Source organism: Micromys minutus (genome assembly GCF_963924665.1).
Source record: "Micromys minutus genome assembly, chromosome: 14".
NCBI classification, from domain to species: Eukaryota; Metazoa; Chordata; class Mammalia; order Rodentia; family Muridae; genus Micromys; species Micromys minutus.
In genome coordinates, this window is record NC_137983.1 from 28918298 (window position 1) to 28940938 (window position 22641).

A 22641-nucleotide genomic window follows, 5' to 3' on the forward strand; every position below is an offset into this window, starting at 1 on the left:
ACTATAAAGCTATAGTCTTAGGATTAAGTTTTAGAATTACAGGTGTGTAAAACATGCCCAGTTCTGCTAAACGTATTTGCTTTTAGAAACATATACTTAAATGTGGTAAATTATTCTGTTAAAACATTTAGTTTTTAAGCTGAAATATTATCTCCATATCTTTTAAAAATCAAATTGTACTTCTGAGTAAGCGCTATTTAGGGTGGGTGATTGGGTTACAGTAATTATAAATTAACGCTCCACCTGGGAAACATAGGAATTTTTGGTGGGAGATTCAGAAGTCTATGGCTTGTCAAAAACTTCAGTTATCCTTATAAACAATTTCAATACTTATGTTGTCTTTAAAATACTAAACAGCTTATGCAATCCTCAGACTTGATATGTCTTTGGAGAATTTCAATCACCTTTTGTATACACAAAATCATTCATTAAACATCATTTCTCTAAATATATCAGTATGCTTAAACCTCTATAAAGTTTCCTATAACCACACATCTTGATTTGACTTTCTGTACACTTTTAGCTTTGGGAATTGAGTAGTCTTAAAAAAAATTAGACAACTGTAATATTAGCAACTTGGAAGACTGAGTAAATTCTAGTCCAGCCTGGTGGAAACTTGCCTCAAAATACAAGAAGAGGGCTAGGGATAAAAGTCACCAATGTGACCTCTTGTAGCATTTGCAAAGCCCTATGTGTACTGAACACTCAAAAAAAGAAAAAAAAAAAAAGCTGTGTGTGTGTGTCTGTGTGTGTGAGTGTGCGCACACGTGCACGTATATTGCAGTAAGGAGAGACATACATAATATGTACTATTAAGAAAGTAGATTTAAATTTTAATTTACCTGTAAAGAATCAATGTATGTGGTAGGTCTTGAAAGTTCTTTATATGAAGATGGTGTAAAAGGTTATCATGCCAATTTATGTGAACTTTCTTTACAAAGCATCTAAGTTTGTTAGATCACCTAACTACAAAATACTATTTCATAAATAAAAGATGTATTTGGTGACAAGCTGAAAATGCTCTCAATAGGGCTAATATGCAATATATATACAAAGAATTCAATAAGTTAGACTGCAGAGAATCAAATAACCCAATTTAAAATTGGGGTACAGAAGCTAAACAAAGAATTCTCAACTGAGGAATCTTGAATGGCTGAGAAGTACCGAAAGAAATGTTCAACATCTTTAATCATCAGGGAAATGCAAATCAAAACAACGCTGAGATTCCACCTCACACCAGTCAGAATGGCTAAGATAAAAAACTCAGGTGACAGCAGATGCTGGGGAGGATGTGGAGAAAGAGGAACACTCCTCCATTGTTGGTGAGATTGCAACCTGGTACAACCACTGTGGAAATCAGTCTGGAGATTCCTCAGAAAATTGGACATAGTACTACCTGAAAACCCAGCTATGCCACTCCTGGGCATATACCCAAAAGATGCTCTAACATATAACAAGGACACATGCCCCACCATGTTAATAGCAGCTTTATTTATAATAGTCAGAATCTGGAAAGTACCCAGATGTCCTTCAACAGAGGAATGGATACAGAAAATATGGTACATTTATACAATGAAGTACTACTCAGCTATTAAAAACAATGATTTCATGAAATTCTTATGCAAATGGATGGAACTAGAAGTTATCATCCTGAGTGAGGTAACACATTCACAAAAGAACACACATGGTATGCACTCACTAGTAAGTGGATATTAGCCCAAAAGCTCAGAATACCCAAGATCACGGTCCACATGAAGCTCAAAAAGAAGGAAGACCAAAGTGTGGGTGCTTCAGTCCTTCTTGGAAGAGGGAACAAAATACAAAAGGAGGAAATACGGAGACAAAGTGTGGAGCAGGGCCTGCAGGAAAGGCCATCCAGAGACTGCCCCACCTAGGGATCCATCCCATATACAGACACCACACCCAGACAACCTTGCAGATGCCAGTAAGTGCTTGCTGACAGGAGTCTGATATAGCTGACTCCTGAGAGACTCTGCCAGAGCCTGACAAAATGGATGCTCACAGCCAACCATTGAACTAACAGCAGAGTCCCCAATAGAGGAATCAGAGAAAGAACTGAAGGAGATGAAGGGGTTTGTAACCCCATAAGAACAATATTAACCAGACCCCCCCCCCAGAGCTCCCAGGGACTAAACCACCATCCAGAGAGTATACATGGAGGGACCCATGGCTCCAACCATATATGTAGCAGAGGATGGCCTTGTCTGGCATCAGCGGAAAGAGAGGCCCTCGGTCCTGTGAAGGCTCAATGCCCCAGTGTAAGGGAATGCCAGGGTGGGGAGATGGGAGGGAGCTGGTGTGTGGAAGAGCACCCTCAGAGAAGCAGTGAAAGGGGGATGGGGTTTCTGGAGGGGAAAGGGGATAACATTTGAAATGTAAATATAAAAAAGTCCAATAAAAAATAAAGAAAATGGTCTCAATAGTCACTTAGGTGAATTAATTAATTAATCATTTGATTTGGTAACAGATATGAAAAAGTGGGATACTCTACTTCTGACAGACTTACTTTAAGCTTCATAGTAGGTCAGCAGATTTAGCACTGACCATATGTATTCAACATTATGAAAATTCCCAGTGTGAAGTCCCAATCCTTACAAAGGCTCTTTAACCTGCTTTCCTTCCTTCATCTCTGACTTAACTGATTTCTCCCACATTCTTCACCGCCATCCACACTGGCTTTTCTAGTGTAGCTGAATGTGCTGGACACCTTTTAAAAAATAACAATCTTGTCTTCAGATTTCTGCCTAATGTCCTCGGTCTTTTGGTACTATTTTGTTTTGTTTCTATAAAATGCTTTTATTTTGAAAGCATTTAAGAGGATTTTTTCCTCCTTGATTTTTGGTTGGCATGAAAGTCCTGAAGCAGCTGTACTTAGCCCTGGAACGTAAAAACCAAGTTGTAGCGTTTCACTTGTTAAAGATGTTTTAACTCCTGCACAAAGCAGGAAAGTGTACAGGGATGAAGCACTGCATAATGCTTTCGTGTGTAATCTGCAGTGTAATCTTTACACCAGATTAAGCGTAACCCTTGAAACCTTTATCATTTTATGATACAGAGCTTTTGTTCAGTCACTTTCTCCCGATTCCGCCTTTGCAATACAGATACCTGGTCTCAGGATGCTTTCCTGAGCATCCATCAGAATAATCCCACCACTTACTATTCAGACCTTCTCTTTTCAATCCTGTCTACCCTGCCTAGCTTCTCCACTCTCAATAGTCCTTGCCTGTTCTCTCTCTCTCCCTCTCCCTCTCTCTCTCTCTCCCTCCCTCCCTCCCCCCCCCAACATTTCCTGGTGTTTGCTATTTCCCATCTAGTAAGTTTCATAAAGAAAGAGCCTTGTGTCTTTCTGTTGCTTCCTCAAACTGTGCCTCAGAGTCCTGGGATAGTCCACTTTGTTTTATTTTGGAGATGAAATCTTGCTATCTTGTCTAGGCAGCTTTGAAGTCCGAGAGTCTGTGAGTGAAGATAGCTTTCTGCCTCAGGTCCCTGTCTACAACAGTCCTCAGTGTCCCCTTCAAAAAAAATAAGTGTTTTCCCATCTTGCTTACCTAAGTTTCGAAGTGTTTCTTAATCCTGTGCTGTGTTTCAACATCTAAACTAACTCAAGCAAACAAAATACAACTTATTTATCATCTGCCTTCAAATTTAGGTGGTTTTACACCAAAAAGGAGAAATACTTGTATTCCCCAGCACAGGGTTGGGGGTGAGGATTAAAGAAGCATTAAAAATAAAGGCTTAGGGCTGGAGAGATGGCTCAGTGGTTAAGAGCACTGACTGCTCTTCCAGAGGTCCTGAGTTCAAATCCCAGTAACCATATGGTGGCTCACAACCATCTGTAATGGGATCAGATGCTCTCTTCTGGTGTGTCTGAGGACAGCTACAGTGTGCTTGCTCATATAAATAATAAATAAATAAATAAATAAATAAATAAATAAATAAATAAGCCCCAAACTTCTTGAGATGTCTGTTGTCGAAGCAGAAAAAATAAGTCCAGAAGGCAACTTCTCCTAGGTAAGTCACCCCATTATGGAGAGCCTTGTCCAAGGATGGTGTGAAAGCCAAGTAAGTATTGCATTTCTATCTGCTTTTCAAAGTAGACTATGAAGGTAGCAAGTACCTGCCCAAGGTTTAGGTCGGCTAGACCAACCTGACTATGCAAACAGAAGGTCCCACCCCTTCAACCTCTCCAACCCTGGACATAATAGCAAAAGGTCTAAAGCCTAGGATTTAGCAGTACCTTATTTAAGTACCTAGAGTACGGGAGAGATGAAACTTCCAGGTCCTGGCCCTGACACTTGTCCACTCTGGCAGTGATCCCTCCAGCAGGATGGATGGATTAGGTGACTCACTTGGGGCCAGCCTTCCCCAGAAGGCAAACTGGGTCTGACGTTATGCTCTGAGACTCTGTCCCTTTGGTGGGCTTAGGAACCACGACGCCTAGGAGCCAACCTCACCCGAGTCAGTGAGTGTCCGCCCCCAGGAATCCTCTGGAACCAGCGCCTAGCCGGGGACCCACGCTCCAAGGACAAGAAGGCCGGAGGAAAGCTGGAAGCCCCGCCCCAGGGTGCGGCTAAGGCTGGACGAAACCACTGCCTGGCGTTCTGGGGGGGCGCAGCCCCTCTCGGCCTTGCGCGCGGACTCCGCTCTAGGGACTCCAGCGGGCGCCTCGGTCTCTGGCTTGTCCCCTGCGGTGCATGGTGCGGCCCGGGGTCGCTGGTCACGCGTCGGGGCGCGGCCTGCTCCGGGTGGAGGTGGTCTCCGCTGCAGCTGCTGCCGGAGTCCCTCGGAGCGGCGCTTGCAGCTGGGAAGATGCTGGGCCAAAGTCTCCTCACCTGGGTCCTGGCCGCGGCTGTCACCTGCGCCCAGGCACAGCAAGCGCCGCCGGTGGGTGAGCTCCAGCCGAGGCTCAGATGGGGGTGCAGGTGCAGTCGCGGGGCTCCGGGAGGTGGGCGCAGCTGTGGCGGGGCGGGCGAGGGACACCTGCTCGCGGGCTGCATCTTCCGGGGTCTCTGGTTCGGTCCCCGCGGAGTATGGGTGCAAACGCGCCTTGTGAACCGCGGGCCAAGTTGCTTTGGTGCTGTATGGACCGAGTACACACTTTAGGGAAGTTCTAGCCTTCATGAACGACTGGGTAGGATTCACGCATTCTCCACTCTTGGTGTTTATATTTGAACTACCAGCTACTGTAAGCAGAACTTCCCGGAGAAAGAGGTGAGGTGCCTGTGGCATATTCTGCCCGGTTACCCGAGTGCTGAAGCTATGGGTCACATGCGGTCTCAGCCCAGATGATGGGAATCCCCTGTACCCCGTGCCCCTAAGAAGGCTGCACTGGCTGTGACCTTCACGCCCACCCAGGCATGGGATGCTTGTCCGGTGGTGTTGCACAACCAAGTCACAAGGCCACAGACTTTATTTTATATATCCGCAAGAGACAGTGGGGGACTAACATGACTCTTGTATTTAATAGAAGAGGAAGTAGCCCTGGAAGGGGAAAAAATGTAGCCAGAGGTCACAACGTTGTTTACAGAAACATTTCTAAGTTCAGCCTCTTGGCCACAGCCTGACAGCAACATTTTCAATAGATCAATTCTACAAAAGCTATAAAGTTGAAGATTGTTTTGTTTTGTTGCCAGACATGATAACTAGGAACCTGGATATACCTTACCTGAGCCAGGTGAGAAGATGTTGGAAAAGAGGCAAGAAGCTTGGAAATGGGGGCCGTAGGAGTTCTTTTATTATTTTATTCCTAGAAGGAGAAATGCCTTTTGAATATTAAAAAAGGGACCGGGTATTATCCGGCCACTCGAATAGATACTTAGTAGATAAAGTTAAAATGCACAGCAGGGCAGTGGTGGCACACGCCCTTAACCCCGCACTTGGGATGTAGAGGCAGGCAGCTGTCCCAGGACGGCAGTGGAGACACAGAGAAGCCCCGTCTCAAAAACACAGCACAACAAAACGGGCATGCAGAGTGATTTCAGTGACCAAACCCCACCTAGTACATACAAAAGGAAAAAACGAGGCGTTTGCTCCAGTGTAGAGAATTGATTTACCAAACTAAGGCGGGATTGTAAGAATTGTTGAAGAAGTTTGTATTTTGACACTCTGTGCCTTTTACCCAAAGATTACCAAAAGGACACATAGTGTTTGAGCAAATTAGGTTTAGCGTTTGATGTGAGGGACTGATACACACCTTTCCAACCATGGGTTAAATAACAACAAATTCAAAACAAAATGCTTGTTGGGGAATTTGAACTTCATGCAGGATTTGTTGTAGGGTGATTTTAGAAGCCAAGCAATTCCTGGATAACACGTAGCTTTCTTGGACTTAGCCAGATATAGGCGGTTTGTGTTTTAGCTACACTGTTCTTTATCAGTGTGTAGACAAAACCATGATAAAAGCTTGCTTTGTCTCATCTTACTGTCTCTGAGGAACTTAATTTCTGTTAGTGTCCAAGAGCAGAACACCAGTCCCTGGGTCCCTAGAGGCCTGTAAGGTGTTCAGTGCAGCCGTGAGCTCAGAGCAGTTCAGGGAGTGAGAACTGGGCTTGCTTGCTTGCTTTTGTTCTTTCTTAATACTTTGTTTTTAAACAAAGATAACTTGTTTGTTGCTTTATTTGTTTGTTCAGTGCTGGAGTGTTCACCTAGGACCTTACACATACTGGGCAAAGGCTTAACACTGAGCTATAGCGATAGCCCAAGCTAAATATGTCATTGTTTTCAAAATATGAAAAATTAATAACCCTTCAAATGATTTAATAATTTTTACTCAGAACAGTGGATATCAGAATCTATTCAATCTGCTGATATCAGATTGTAAAAGTGTTTGCACAGGTCTCAACTGGAATGAGAGAAAACAAGAGTAAAACAAAAATAATAACTTTCCTTATATTTTGCTTTTATGGTCCTCTTATTGTCCTTGAACTTGTCTCATTAAAATAATGACCTCAGGTGTTATGTGGAGGGGATTTACTTTGTTTTAAAATCTTCAGTTATAAAAAAAAAAAAAAAAAAAAAAAGGACTTTTTTGTGTGGAGGCACTGTTAAATTTTTCACTGATCTTGGAGATATTGGGACCCAGTTTTCTGAAGGCCCTTTAGGAGTTGCCTGGAAGCCTGGTGACCTTATTCTCTGGCAGAATAAAAGGCAGTCATTTTTCAGGGGGTTGTTGACTTGTTTGCTGTTTTTGTTGTTATTGTTTGTTTTGTTTTGTTTTGTTTAGCTTGAATCATTATATGAATAATAAACTAAACTATGTGCAGTGTAGCCTTGTGGTAACCAAATATATTTTAAAATGACCTTTCATAAGTGTGGACAAAGACCAGCTTTAAATGACAAATGAGTTACTTGGTTTGGAACCTTGACTGATGCTGGAGGCTCTTTTCAGTATAAAGTAATTGAAGGTTGTCTTAGGTTATTCGTCACTATTACATCTGTGAAGAAGAGTCTGTTAAGTTATGCTGTGTAGAAAAAAGGTAGCTAGTAGAGAAAAGTCCAGAAAACGAGTCAGGATATTGGGAACCTAGGCATAAAGAGAAAGAGTCTTTGAAGTCACAGGAGCGGACAAGCTCTTCTATGAAAAATAAGAATGAGAAGTTGAGAAGCAGCCAAAAGCTAAGAGAGTTTCCCATGTATGCGCCAAGTAAAGAAGAGCCCAGCAAAGTTAATGCGGCAGCCCCGATGGGCTAGTTCCTGTGGCAGGACAGGCAGGGAGGGGAAGGGAAGGAGAAGGATAGCTACTTTTTAATTAGCCGTGAGAGTGGACTGTCCCTGCTTGGTGACTGCAGACTATTGGTTGTCTTATTCCAAATAGTATAGGGACAGAGAAGGAAATGCAGCCGGATGGGAGTGATTGGAAGGAAAGGACATGCAGTGAGAGAAATGACTGTTCTCAGCGATCAAACCCTTGCCGATCCGGAAGAAGTGATGATTGAGTATGAATTGCTAAGATGAGCTGACCTTTATTGTCAGCTATGGATGCGTGTGGTGAAACTGTTGGCATTAACAGTAATTTTCACAAAGCTTGCCTTAATCTCATAAGCCTCAGATGATTTTGTCCATGCTGCCGAACTACAAAGAAAAGAATACAAAGGCATAATCTGTGTCCTTTTAGCTAATTGCTGTGCCACAGTCCTTCCCAATACTGGCACTGAGTCAGCCAACAAGATAAACTAGGCTGCTGCCCTCTTAGGTGGTTGATTCACCTATTTATTTAAATATCAATAGCTTACTGGGGTGCATCCAGTTAAAGCCCAGAAGACATGAGAGCAGCCATGTCATCTGAATTGTGTTTGTGAGAAATGTGCCCTTAACTTCAGTAAGTATCCACCATGTCCTGTCCTCCAACATGAGCTCCTTCTTCAGCCGTCCTGGTGCTAGACAGGTACACAGTACAGAGTCGGATTTAACATTTTGTGTATGTTATTAGAATCATACATTTCATTGAGACTCTCACTACTCTTGTAGGTTTCAAATACTTAGTGGACAAAGTTTGCAACTGTTTAAGAATGTGTAACATTCACTGATTCCTTAATGAAATAATTTTCACTTGGTATGTTATTTGTTTTTTTAAAACCATTTTTTAAATCTTAAATTAGTGTGTGTGTGTGTGTGTGTGTGTGTGTGTGTGTGTGTGTGTGTGTAAGGCCAGAGGGTTTACAAGACACCTAGAGCTGGACTTAGAGGCACCTGTGAGCTGCCTGGTTGTGGATGCTGGGAAACAAACTGTGGTTCTCTGCAAGAATAGTGTGTGCTCTTAACTATTAACTACTGAGCCATCTCTCCAGACCTGCTGTGTTATTTTTATATGTGTGTTATATTCAGTAACTAAACTTTTCCAAATGAGTATGAAGGACATAAAGACGACCGTTTTGATTAGATTTAAGTTGCTATCAAATAAAAAATCTTGAAAAGCCACTTCTAAACTGAGGCAAGAAACTACACAGCCAGCTGGACTCTTGATCAACATTTTTTGGTTTCTTTTTTACCCCCCAATTTTAAATACATTGAAACATTGTTTTTTCTTTGCCATAGATAGCAAAGTAAAAGGAGTCTTTCTTGGGTTGGGGATGGAAAGACGTGATACTTTGAGATTCTGTTCTGTTGCTGTTTTGTTTTTCTGAGATAAGATTTCTCTGCATAGATCTGCCTGTCGCCCTATAGACCAGGCTGACTTTAAACTCAGAGATCCTCCTGCCTCTGCCTCCCAAATGCTAGTATTAAAGCCATGGCTTGAGAGTCTAAATTTCTTTTTTTTTTCTCCCTGTGGCAAGGTAGCATAATATAGTGACAGTAAACTTATACTGTGCTTGCCAATTATCTATTTAAAATTTTTCCTACCTTACTAAACCTGTCTGTTATTAAAACCATGTCTAGTTAAATTTGGGAACAGTCAGAGACCTTAAATAGCGAATGAGATGATTCCAGTTTTATTTCAGTGCTGTGCACGGGTCTTGAGGGTGTTGCTCCCTCGAAGAAGCCTGCCTTGAGGCTGAGGAAGTGCCTCTCTTTTTATTCTGGTCCCCAAACTAGCCTTCTGCTTAAAGGACTTCCGTGTGGGGACCTCCTGAGGGACTGGGATACCAAGGTCTGTGGCTCTTTTGCCTTCACCTTTTTTTTTTTTTTAACCTGTGTTCATACTTTATTTTTGCAACCATACTCTGGCTTCTTTTCAAGTCATATAAATCGTTGGCTCCTTGTTTTGGGAGCCAGATTGTTTGTCATTTTCAGGAGCGACGATAGCAGCCCACATTACTATAGAGCTCACAGCTGTGACTCCCACGGGTAGCATGGTCGGGTTGCTTTTGAGTTCTTACCACTTGGCCAGGTCCTCTTACTTCCTAAAAACCTGACTGGCCACTTTCCGTTGCTCTCATAGGTGTTCAGTCAGACCAGCCTGGAGTTTGCTTTGCTTTTAGCTTTGGATCCTGTGTCACGAAAGTGTAATGAGGAAGCAATGGTAGACATTGTGTTTCATTATTCACTTAATTGAGTCTGGCTGCCGTGAAAAGATCTGAACTCTATGCAGATTATTCTGTGAGAGACCAAACTGAAGCACTCTGTGTGTATGCGCGAGTATGTGCGTGCGTGTATGTGTGTGCGTGTCTGTCTATCTGTCTGTCTATGTGTTCGAGCATGTGTATGGAGACCAGAGGTTAACTTTATGCCTCACTTATTGTTTTCCACCATACTTGAGACAAACTCTTCCCCAGCCATTTAGCTGTGTTGGCCAGGAAGCCCTCAGGTAAGTCCTCTTTCTAGGAACTGTTGGCTCTAAGGTAACAGATGTGTGCCACCATGCCTGGTTCTCTTAGTGTGCGCTGGAGCCTCAACCCCAGCTCTCATGCCTGAGCCGCAAGCACTTTGTTCGCTAAGCTGACTCCCCGGTCCCTAAAGCACTGCTTTTATGGCTGTGCCATTGAAGCTGTGACAGATGGCGAAGCCCTGGACTCTGATTCCGTCCCTCACTGATGGAGCTCAGTCCAGCATTCAGAACGTGACCTTACAGTCCCCAGTAACTTGAAACTGAGTGAAAGGACAGAACCGGGATGCTTATCCGTCGACTCATACTTTTTTAATGTCTAGTTTTATTTATGTGTGTGTATGCCATATAAGTGAGGATGCCCTCAGAGGCCAGAAGGGGGTCTTGATACCCTGGAGGCTCAGCTACAGGTGGTTGTGAGTCACCTAATGCAGGTTCTGGGAAGTGAACTTGGGTCTTTACAAGAGCATTGTGCACCCCCAAGCCGTCCACTTCTCAGGTCTAGCGTAATCCTGACCGAATTTGGGTAGTTAGAAGAAATCTAAGTTGCTCGCATTAATAGGAGTAAGAATTGCACTGGCAAAGCTAGTAATTGCTCATCTGACTAAATGATTAGCTTATATTTTTGGTTATTTTGTGTGGATGGGTGGGTTGTCTGCATATATGTTTGTGTACCATGCATGTAGTGCTCACAGAAGTCAGAAGTAACTGGAGTTACAGGTGGTTGTGACCTGCTATGTGGGTGCTGGAAAGCCGAGTTCTCCGGAAGAGCAGGAAGCGCTCCTCACTTCTGAGCCATCCCTCCAGCCCCCACTGAATGATGTTTTGAAAATTCATATTTGTGGTTGAAGACTTTCTTGAATGTAGTGCTACTTTTATGGTTACCAAGCTCAGTTTTATTAAACAAGGACTAGTGGATTGAAGTGCATACCCTTCACTATAGTTTTTAGTTTCCTTTTTTCTCATGTGGCGGTCAGAGAACAACCTCGGTTGTTGGTCCTCGCCTGACCTTGAGACCCGGTCACTTTGTTACCTTTCCAGAAGCTGCCAGAGATTTTTTCTGCTTTTGTCTCCCATCTGAGCGCAGAAGTGCTGGGGCTGCAGCCTGGTGTGCTGCGTGCTCTGCTCTGCACTAGGGTTCAGAGAATTCTTACTCGGCTCCTCAGAGTTGTGTTCCCAGATGGCACTTTGATTCACTGAGCTATCTCCCCTAGCTCCTTCCTTCTTTCTGTGACTGGAGGCAGGGACTCATATACAGCCGGCTTTGAACTCAGTGTGTTCTGAGGATGACCCTGAACTCCTGGCCATCCTGCCTACAGCTCCCAAGCGCTGGAAGCACAGGCATGCGCCATCCCGCTCTGCCTGCCGCAGCTCTTACTGCTTTAAAACAGTTCCGGGTAATAGTCATTCCAAACATTTAAAAATGCCAGCGGCTCATCCTCTAAAAGTTCTCCGTGTGTTTGTAAAGTACAAACATACAAAGTAAAGAATTAATACTTGGAAATATATATCAGGTATACATGGGTGAAGAAAATGGGGTCATAGGGTAGGCTCCTAGACCATTCCTTCTCCACTCCCCTCCGCAAGATCAGCCACCTGCGGGTTATTTCTGCTCTTACGTGACTAAATGATTACATGCTCAAGAATCGGTTTCTTCGTCACCAGTATCTCTGGCACACTAGTGTTTACAGCTGTGCTTCTTTAATTGGTTGTGGCTATGATACATGGGCCACTAAAAATTAATGTTATCTCTATATGTATTGATATTGATGATATAGTATCATATATATATATATATATATATATAGTCTGAATTAATTAGGTTCAGGTGTTGCCTATCTCATCGTAATGATAGATAAAGAGCTGACTTTAAACACCCTTCCCACTGTCATTGTCTTCCTAATTGCCTTGTGGAGACAGCCCTCACGAAACACAGCTCACCACTGAAAGTATACAGTTGGGAGGGCTGAGGTAATGGCTCAGTGGTTGAGCACTTGCCAGGCAACCATGAGGACCAGAGTTCAGGGCTCAGTGATCCCCATCCATGCTGACTGGGTGAGGGAACCAGCAAGCGGGGTTCTTAGTCTCTGAAAGTGGAGACAGGGCTGGGAAATGGCTTGGTGGGTAGGAACACTCACTGTAAAAACATGAGAACTAGAACTCAGATCCTCAGGACCCGTGTGAAAAGACAGGTGTGACCATGTCCACCCAGAATCCCACCAGTCGGGTGGAGAGAGGACTGCCGGGGTCGGCAGGCCAAGGCAGCCCAGCCAAAACACAGCGTTCCAGGTTTGCAGAAGACCTTTTCTCAAAGGGGTGTGATAGAACAGTGTCCTCCTCTGGCCTTCACAGTGGACGTGTGTGTATGTGTGTGCACGTGTGTGTGGTGTGCAGACACATATGCACAAATGTACACATGTGTTACACACAAACAATAAAATAGATTCAGCATAGTCACAGAATTGTGCAGTCATCACTGCCATCTAGTTTAGTATAATTTACCCCCTAAGAGGAAAACCCCCACATTTACCAGATTAATTTCTAACTCTCAGCCTCAAGCAACCACTAACAGAACCTCTCTCTATAGACTCCACCTGTTCTGCCTGTTTCTGAGGCAGCCATCTGTATGGCTTGTTGTGACTGGCATCTTCTACTTGGTATGGTTGTTTTATGGTTTGTCCCTCTTGTAGCCTTTATCAGTTTGTCATTTCTTCTTGCCAAGTAATATTCCATCACAAAACATAGCCTTATTCTGTTTATCCATTCTGCAGGTGGTGGCCACTTGAGCTCTCCCACTTTTTGGCTAGTACGAGTGATACTCTGGAAAATACCATGTTTTTGTGGGGGGGGTTATGTCATCCTGTATCTTGGGATAGACGTAGGATCAGGATTGCTGGGTTTGATGTCACTGTTTACCTGTCCGAGGGACTGCCAGATGGTTTTGTAAAGCAGGTGCTGTTTTGTATCCTGCTGGCAGCTTGAGAGATACATCTGAGTGATCCCTTGGCTGGCAGCATGAGTAATGGCAACACTTGCTATTGCTGTGACTCATCACAGTAGGAGGTGATGCTGGGCATCTCTCCTTTGCTTATGGACCATTTGCCTATCTCCTGGGAATAGCTGCCTTTTTAATACCAAGTTATAAGTTTTAATATATATATATATATATATAAAATATATATATATATATATATAGTAGGTATATGCACAGCATTGTAAATGTGGACTTGTTTTTGAACTCGAGGGTCTGTTCCACTGTCTTATGTGTTTATGTCCATGGTTGCACCCACTGCTTGCCAGTGTGTTCAAGATTGTTAACTATAATTGCCGTAAGATTTGCACTTTCTCGTTTAAGCAGTGAGCAGAGCATCAGGTAGTAACTTACTATACTTACTACTATAGCCAGACTATAACTCATTTAAATTAATATTTTGCCACATGTGCGTGTAGCATGTCCTCTGCTTCTAATTGTACCCCAGTATCTTTGCTTGTCTCCCTTCCCCTTCTCCTTCCCCTTCTCCTTCCCCTTCCCACTGATCCAAGTTGCAAAGAGTCCTCTTCTGTTTTCATGCCGTGTGTGTGTGTGTGTGTGTGTGTGTGTGTGTGTGTGTGTGCATGTGTGTGAGTATATGTGAGTGAGTGTGTGCATGTGTGTGTGTGTGAGGTTCAGTAAGACATGATACCTGCCTTTCTTCTCTTTCATCTCCTATTGTGTTTGCCTCCTCTGGACCCCGTCTGCTCTCACATAGCCCATTTCCTATAGGAAGTTCCCCATGCCATTTACATGTCCCTAACATACAAACTAACAATAAATAAACATAAAAAGCAATCTTTAAAAATCTGAGCAAAAAAAGTGTACTTAGGAAAATTAGTAAAACCTTAAAGAAAATGCAGTGGATCACTGGATGTGGTGGTGCATGCCTTCAGTCCCAGTGTTTAAGAGGCAGAGACAGAGGAATGGCCATGAGTTTGAGGCCAGTATATACTACATAGTGAGCTACAGGGATTCTAGGGCTACCCGGTAGGATTCTGTTTCAAACAAATTGCACTGTATTTAATATAAGCTGTGATGTTGCTTATGGATTTCTCTGTCAGCATCGTAGACAGTGAACTTTTGCTAGAAGCAGAAGCAGAGATCCTGACACCTCAATATAACAGCACATGGACAGGTGAGCAACACAAAAGACACCTCAGTATCACAGTGTACATACAGCTGGGTATCACAAAAGACACCTCAGTATCACAGTGTACATACAGCTGGGTATCACAAAAGACACCTCAGTATCACAGCGTACATACAGCTGGGTATCACAAAAGACACCTCAGTATCACAGTGTACATACAGCTGGGTATCACAAAAGACACCTCAGTATCACAGTGTACATACAGCTGGGTATCACAAAAGTTGTGTTTTTGAGGTCCTAGCTGAGGTGGAAACATTTTTGAGCAAGAACTTTTACAACCAGTGTTATTTAATACAAAGGACTTTTTTGCTACTTTTTAATACTGTATTTTAAAGAACTCACTGGAAAGATACTTAAACAAGAAACATATCCATTTTGTCAAGAGTGACATGACTCTAAATACCATGCTGACGGAAGTCAAGTGTGAGATTTTGATGGCTGCACAGTGTTCAGCAGATAGACAGTCCAGGCTCCACGTGTACTCACAGTGTTTCCCTCCACCTCTCTTACTGCAGAGCTAGGCTTTTACTTTACTTTCCCAGTCTCAGATTACTAGAGGCCAGGAGATAAACATGCTTGGTACATGGAAAAGGTAACAGGAGTCATGAATTGGCAAGAAATTTTTTGTATGATTTTGTGTTAGGAGAAAATTCAGTTTTGCTACTATGAATGGTTATCCCTGATCCAGCCTCATTCATTCCTTGTCCCCAGTAGTGACCTCAGTGTTGGGACTGCCCTTCTGTCAGGGAACATAGTGTGGCATTGAGAAGGCACAATTATAAGACAACGTGATATTCTAATGGAGATGTGTGTAAATATGGAATTGTTAGGAGATGACTGTGTTTAGATAGGAGGTTGATGAGCCTTCACAGAAAGAGTGGTGGGGGAGGAGAAGGGAAGCAAGTATCTGGATTGGGTTTTAGAAGTTCACCAGGTCAGAGCGTGGGCGTTGTGGGCAGAGGACAGAGCATATAGGATGGAAGCAAGGGAGGTTTAGGAAGTGTTTGCTTCTACCTATGCTATTAGGAGTGATGGTAGGTTATGGCCAGGTTATTAAATGCTTTATGCACGGTGCCCTGCAAGTCTGGTTTGAGATGCCAATCTCAGGTCAAGTTGCAATAAAGTTGCCTCAGAGATTAAAGCAAGGCTGTCTCCTGCCCAGTCATTGACTTTGAGTGATATGCTATGCTATCAGAAATATTCCCCATCGCCTTTCACATTGCCTTACTCAGTATAATTGGAGGGGGGGGGGCGGCACCTTGCCTTTGTGTGAACTGAACCGAAACAGTAATAGTTTGAGGATTTCAGAGGTGAGACTTCTATCTTGAAAGGTACTGGATGCTGATGCTCGGTGACGGCACGGAAGAGTGCACACTTCTCTCATGGGATCTGGTTCAGTTCCCGGCACCATATGGTGGCTCACAACCATCTATAGATCCAGGTCTTGGGGACTCCTGTGCCCTCTTCTGGTTACCTCAGGTGCATGAGGTACACATATGCATTCAGACAAAATGCTAAAAGTACATGAAATAAAAATAAATATTGGTATTGAATTCCAGCTGTCACATATACCTGCAATTTCAGTGTTCAGTAAGCCCAGGCAGGAGGATTATGATTTCGAGGTCAGGATGACTGAGAAACAAGATAATAAACTTGAAGCCAGCCTGAACTATATAGGGAGGGAGAGCCTATCTCAAGCAAAAACAGTGAAATGGTTTAAAAGGATGGGTTTTTTTTTTCTTAATAAATTATACTTTTTCAAAAAGTTGCATGAAGTGGAAAGCATTTATAATTTTGTGAAATGTTTATTTTTGGTTTTTAGTGGACAGAAGATTGCAGAAAATCAACGTATCCTCCTTCTGGACCAACGTGAGTGAGCTCAGATGATCAAATCATTGTCCTGTGCACTGTTCTTCATAATGCTCTTCTAAAAGACACTAGAAGTAAAGGAAAGCTAAGCCATGTCTCCCACACACATACATGTGTGTGTCTTATGTATATGACTAAGGCAGATATGAAGGTAATCTGATTAAAATGTCTATTTCTTGCCCATGAAACTAATAGGAAAACAAAGGATTCCTGCACATCACCAAACTGCTCTATCCCCTAAGGAGCATTTTTGCTCTAAGACAAACAGACCTTGTATCACAGCCACTCAGCTGTGATACTCTGGTGCCCGTATATAAGCCCTCAGACCACACTGGAACGTACGGAACCTATGTGTGAAAGAGTCAAGAAAAAGACTTGATAAAGCTTCCAGGCAAAAGAAGGTCAAAAACCCTAAGACAAGACTGAAGCTGCAGTTTATTTCAGACTAACAATTTGTTGTTGTTTACGTTTTCGTCTTTCCAAATCTTAGAGCGGGAGTGAGCCTCAGAAATGTGCAGTTCTAGGTGAGACGCCCAGAGGGAACAGGGCGCAGGAGGCAGAGGTGTAGGGAACAGCTGTTTCTGGCTCCTGGCCTTCCCTCGTTCTGCAAGCACATCACTGCATGGAAGAGTACAGCCGAGATTTTCGTGTTTTGTAGTGTGACAAGTTCCAACCAGCCCTCGTCCTAATACATGTATTCTAAGCAGCCCTTGGCAGTGCCCTCGGGATATTGAAACGTCACCAGTGTCCATCCCTTGAAGCATGTCTGATGCTCATCGATTGCTTGTGTCTGTGGTGTGGTTTGCTCGTGTGCATGCTTGCTCCCTTGGATTAGACTGCAGACCTCCTGTGGAGCCACGTAGGCTCAGGCAGTGTGGATTATACAGTGGCCGGGGCATAGGAAATACCGCGTTCCAAATGACGAAGTGATACCCTTTGTAGTAAAGTAGAAAGTCACACTCTGCCGATTCCTACGGATGCAGCATCAGTAGCTGATTGTTAAGAGGAGCTGAGATTACCAGCTTACCTCTGTTCACCCCCTCACGTGAAGATTTAGGAGCCAAGCTTCAGGGAAGGGTCTTCTCCACCACTACTGATATCATCTTGGCCTTCACTGCTTTCCTGGTGTCACCTGGCTGGTCTCACTGCCCAGTTCACTGAACATTTAATGAGTCCCTTCTGTACTAAAAGCCTTACCCCACCATCTTTAAATGTATTATATATATGCTATATATACATATTTAAATGAATTACATATACTATACTACATAGTATACACAATACATTATATATTATATATACATTATACATTATTATATATAATATTATATGTTATATATTATACATTATATAGTATATATAACATATATTATATTTCATTATAAACTGCAAACCTTCCCTGACTAAACAAAATACAACTTGTTACTATGTGTGAATGCATATCCGTACTTAGATGCTGCATGTGTTTTGTTCTCTTTGCTTGCTCTTGGTACCGATATCTCTTCCTGCTTCCCTAACGCTATGTCATTCTTCTACACTGAAATCCTCTGCCCCATTCCTAACCTTTTCTTTTCTGAACTGCACAGCAACAGTTCTTGGCATCTGGGACATGTCATCTGTGTACCTTTAATTGATGAGTGACCTCACAGCCTTTGAGGTCATCCCCTCCAACCAAGTGCATGGATCTTGGTGGCATGCAGCAGCGAAAGAGAGGGAGAAAAGAGGCAAGGGACACCTGCTCATCTGGCCTGACCAGTCACATCACCCCGCAGACACTGGAACCCCATTAAGCATTTCTTTGGCTGCTCAGTGGCTGCTCAGCACCTGCTCTCTATTTGTGCACATGTGAACTGTGTCTCTTGGACTCGTTTACAAGCCACCTGGAAAGCCAGCAGGGTTCCGATACCATTACGATTGCAGTGACTTGGATTAGTTACACTGTGGATGGCACAGTAGCAAAACTTATTATGGAAATCTCTATTGCTCACTAATACTAAGTACTTTCTACGTACTTCATGTAATCTCCACCGCCCTCATAAGGGACACCTGTTTGTGTCTGTAGAAAATAGAAATGCAGTCCTTAATTAAAAGCATACCTTAGAAAAGGTGTTTTATGTGAGAGAAAATGTAAGATTAAATTAAGCTTTAATTATTAGAACAACTTTCTTAATCAGATTAACCAGTTCTCGAAAACTTCTGATTATTGGAGGTTTGGTTTGTTTTTTTTTTTTTAAGATTTATTTATTTATTTATTTATTTATTTATTTATTTATTATAAATATAAGTACACTGTAGCTGTCTTTGACACACCAGAAGAGGGCATCAGATTTCATTACAGATGGTTGTGAGCCACCATGTGGTTGCTGGGATTTGAACTCAGGACCTCTGGAAGAGCAGTCTGTGCTCCTTACCACTGAGCCATCTCTCCAGCCCTAGTGGAGGTTTGATTATCAGGGTTTCCTGTCTTTCTAGTTCCACGAAAGCTTGATCCTCTCTGATAATGCTCTTTCTTCTACTTCCTCCATCAAATGATTGGGCCTGTTCAACACTCAACTGAAGAAGACTGAAGTTTATGGAAAGTGCTTGGGATGCAATGGTTCTGTTAGATACTGAGATGGGAGGGGCTGGTTGGAATTCATAGGTAAAGCACCAGCCACCAGCACAAGTGGTCCCAAGAATGGAACACTCCATTACTGCAACCAGGCATGGGTATCCAAATGCCCACTTGGAGGAATGATCGGGATGGTTCCACTGGTCCATAAGCAGTACCAGGTTACTAAACTATGGGACACAGTTTTGCATGAGAAATATGATTACTTTAGAGGAAGGAGAATTGCTATAATGAAAAGGTCCCCCACCCCAAAGACTACAGTCTTCATGTAGGTATCAACTTCTAAGGAACTGAGGACCATGAGAAGAACGATGAAATTCATTCATTGTAGTTTTGTTTAAATGTATAGTTCCAAGATTGAGTGCATTTCTCTCCGAGTCTAAATCATGACATGAATGGGTCCTGGCTAACAGTTTCACAAAACCATACACATACACCTGGATCCGAAACTCGCCGACATTATTTAAAGAGGCACATATCACAGCAGTGAAGTATACAGAGTGTCCCAGTAAAGGACTCGGGAAATAACCCGCCCCTGGCTTTCAGTAAAGGTTAGATCTCCTCAGAGCCAGGTAGCACTGCGACACACATCAGTATCTACCCTGTACTTTCTCAAAGTAATAAATGGCTCAGGTGGTGGATGCTTTTAGATTTAGCCTTTAATCTAATAAATCGTTGAACGCCACAGCCCTGGAACCTATTCCAGTTTGTTTAAACATATGAGAGAAGTGCTACTGAGGTGCCACATGCCTGTGATCCCAGTGCTTGGTTGGAGCAAGGAGGATTGAGGTCCCTGACTTCAGCATCATCCTTGACTACATAGCATAGTAAGATGACGGTCAACCTGGGCTACATGAGACCTTGTCTCAACCTCTGCTCCCAAAATGGCCCAGAAAATGAAGTTGCTGTAGCAGCAGAAGCAACTGTAGAGTTTTTCCAGCGGGAATACGGCCACCCATTAATAATGGCTGGACATGGCTATGTCCCCAATAGCAGAGTCTGCTAAGTGTGTGGGTGGGAACTTGACAGAACAGACAGGTAAGAGTGCACAAGGGTACTGGGAAAGATGAGTTTGCCTTGGAGAATCAGAGGGCATCATAGGAAGCCTGTATTGTTATCACTCTGACTGAAGCCATAACAAGAGAACAATTTGGCAATGGTGTTAGACTGACAAAGCATTCCAGACTAGAAAACCAAGTACTCAAGTGTCGTAGTATCTAGACAGTCTAGTGTCCTGGGCCTAAACTAAATTGTTACAGATATTTAAGAAAAAAATCAAAGTAGGTATTTCTGTCAGCAGTATTTAAAGCTGTAGCCCCTGAGTCACAATTGACTCACATACCACAAACTCATATTAACCTTCCAGACCCAGTAAGTATAATTGTTTATTTGTATGATTTTCTTTTTCTTTGAGTCAGGGTCTCACAATGTAGCCCAGGACCCTGAATACTAAGATTCTTATGGCAGGCTCAGAATGTAGAATTCTATTCTGTGATTTCTGAATCTGTCTCAAACTGCATGTGCAAAAGAGGGCTGAAGCACTGGGTGTACATTCTAATTTCTTTGCAGATTTTGCTTTGAGTAGCCAACTTCTATCCTGTTGCCATGACTATGTGTCTAGTCCATCCTTTCAGCTCTATAACCCTCCTCCTAAAAGTCACTTCTGCATTTCAAGATGGTGCCCTCTCATTGCAGCTATAGAGGACCAGTTCCGTGGTACACCATAAATCTTGACTTACCACCCTACAAAAGATGGCATGAATTACTGGCCCACAAGGCACCAATGGTACGTTATAAGTGTTAACTCTTCTTGTTCTGACTTTATGAAATGTAATTCTTCTCTTTAAAGACTGCTTTACAAGTTGCACATGGAAGCCCACACTCATAATCCAAGCACGTGGAAAACTGGCAGGATGAATGTTAGGAGTTCAGGGACCAGCCTGGCCTCAGCTATAGTGAAACCCTGTCTCAAAAACACTACTAAATGAGGTAGAAAGATGGGCTGTCATGGAGAGTACTTGAGGGTACCGAGGATCAGTTGACAGCTCCATAACGTAGCTCGCAGTCACCTGTCTGTCACTCCAGTTCAGTGGACTTTGATGCCCTCTTGGCCTTGTTTGGCATGAGGAGCGCACATGGTGTGTGTATTTGTGTGTGTGAATACACACTCATACAGATAAAGTAAAAATAAGTAATCTGCAAAGTTACTACTAAACATTTAAAGGTATATATGTTCAATTCTCTTCTACTGCATATAGTAGATAGAGGGAAATAGGTCATTTCCCTGTAAATCTGTAATCTCGGGGAGTAGAATTTGCCTCTTGAATCTTCCTCCTTCCTCCCTTTTGTACTAACTTCATCTGAATGATTGGGAATCAATGCTACATTAAAGAGAAAACTGAGTTTGTATACTCATTGAAAATACTTTCAAACTGTACTGTTTTGTTACATATCTTAAATGTCATGTCTACATTGTTTTTATGACAGCAATATGAATCTTAAATCTTAGTACTTCATGTATTTTTTTTGTGTTTTATTTATTTTTCAGTTGAGGATTTTAGTGAATTCCATAACAAATCTAGTGAATGCATTTGTGCCAAGTGGAAAAATAACGCAGATGGTGGACCAGAAGTTGGTAAGAAATATTTTCTTCAATTAATTCTAAGGACACATATATTAACACACAGACATGGAGAGTTTTTTTTTTTTTTTTTTTTTTTTTTTTTTTTTTTTTTAATGTGCTTAGGTGGAGAGAGATTGGAGCAGCAACCACAGGGCCTACCTGGGTCTACCAGGTCCTCAAAGCAATGGTAAATACAGATTCATCAGGAGCATGAAATTTTGAGCTCTTATGGTTAGGTATACACGCACACTGCTGAAAGCCTGTTTCTTTCCCTTTGAGAGCACAGCTCAATGCTAGCGCACCATCATAAGTATGTCAGCAGCCCCAGACTTGGTCCCAGCATGAGAAGGAAAAAGTTTAGGTCTCAACCTAACTCAAGTGAAGTTTCTCTAAATAAAAGGAAAATGACATGTTCGGCCTAACTGTGTATTCTATGGAGTCAGTCCATAGGTGTCTGTGACCCTTGGAATTCAGCTGTGTTGAGTGTTTCTTATAGCTAAGCAATCACCAAATCATTTCCTTCCCTGACCCCCACCCCCAGTCCCGCAGGAAGACTGCATTTCTCAATGCCTGTTAAGTAGGTGGTGCTGATGAAGCATCCAGGGACTGGCCCCAAACCTCCCGAGGTGTCCTCATCATCTGTCAGATTCTGCTGCAGGTGCAGGTCATGGAGAGGCCAGAGGCTCCAGAGCACATGCAGGAGCTGATGCCTTCGGGAATGAATACTTTCTTGGCTTCCAGTCTGACCTCTACTCACTGCTTCCTCCTTCCTCCTTCCATTGTAACCACCAAAAGTCCATGCCATCTCCCCCAGGACTGAACTGCCCTGGTGGAAAACCCTTGTCCCAGAGACTGGACAGGCAAACCAGGTCCTCCTCCCTGTGACACTTGCTAACCAGCAAGTCTGCTGGGTCATGCTTATCTTTACCAAAGTCATCAAATGTGTTAAACGTAGCAGATTCACCCAGAATAAAAGGAACTAGAGGGAAGTGAGTCCCCAAGTGTCCGGTACCTAAGCCCTCCTCTATTCTGAATGTCAGTAGGGAGGCAGCCGGGCCTCCAGCAGCCATGG

At 43.0% G+C, this 22641-nt stretch overlaps 1 protein-coding gene across 1 annotated transcript in view; it reads left to right on the forward strand.

The window, feature by feature from the left end:
• Positions 1 to 4732: 4732 nt before the first annotated feature.
• ASAH1 (N-acylsphingosine amidohydrolase 1) overlaps positions 4733 to 22641 on the forward strand; it is a 30145-nt gene continuing 12236 nt past the window's right edge. Inside the window, exons 1-4 of the mRNA XM_080928413.1 lie at positions 4733 to 4905; positions 16289 to 16335; positions 20642 to 20732; positions 21495 to 21581. Of these exons, the coding sequence (XP_080784539.1) occupies positions 4831 to 4905; positions 16289 to 16335; positions 20642 to 20732; positions 21495 to 21581 (300 nt within the window). The 5' untranslated portion in view covers positions 4733 to 4830. The remainder of the gene's footprint in view (positions 4906 to 16288; positions 16336 to 20641; positions 20733 to 21494; positions 21582 to 22641) is intronic.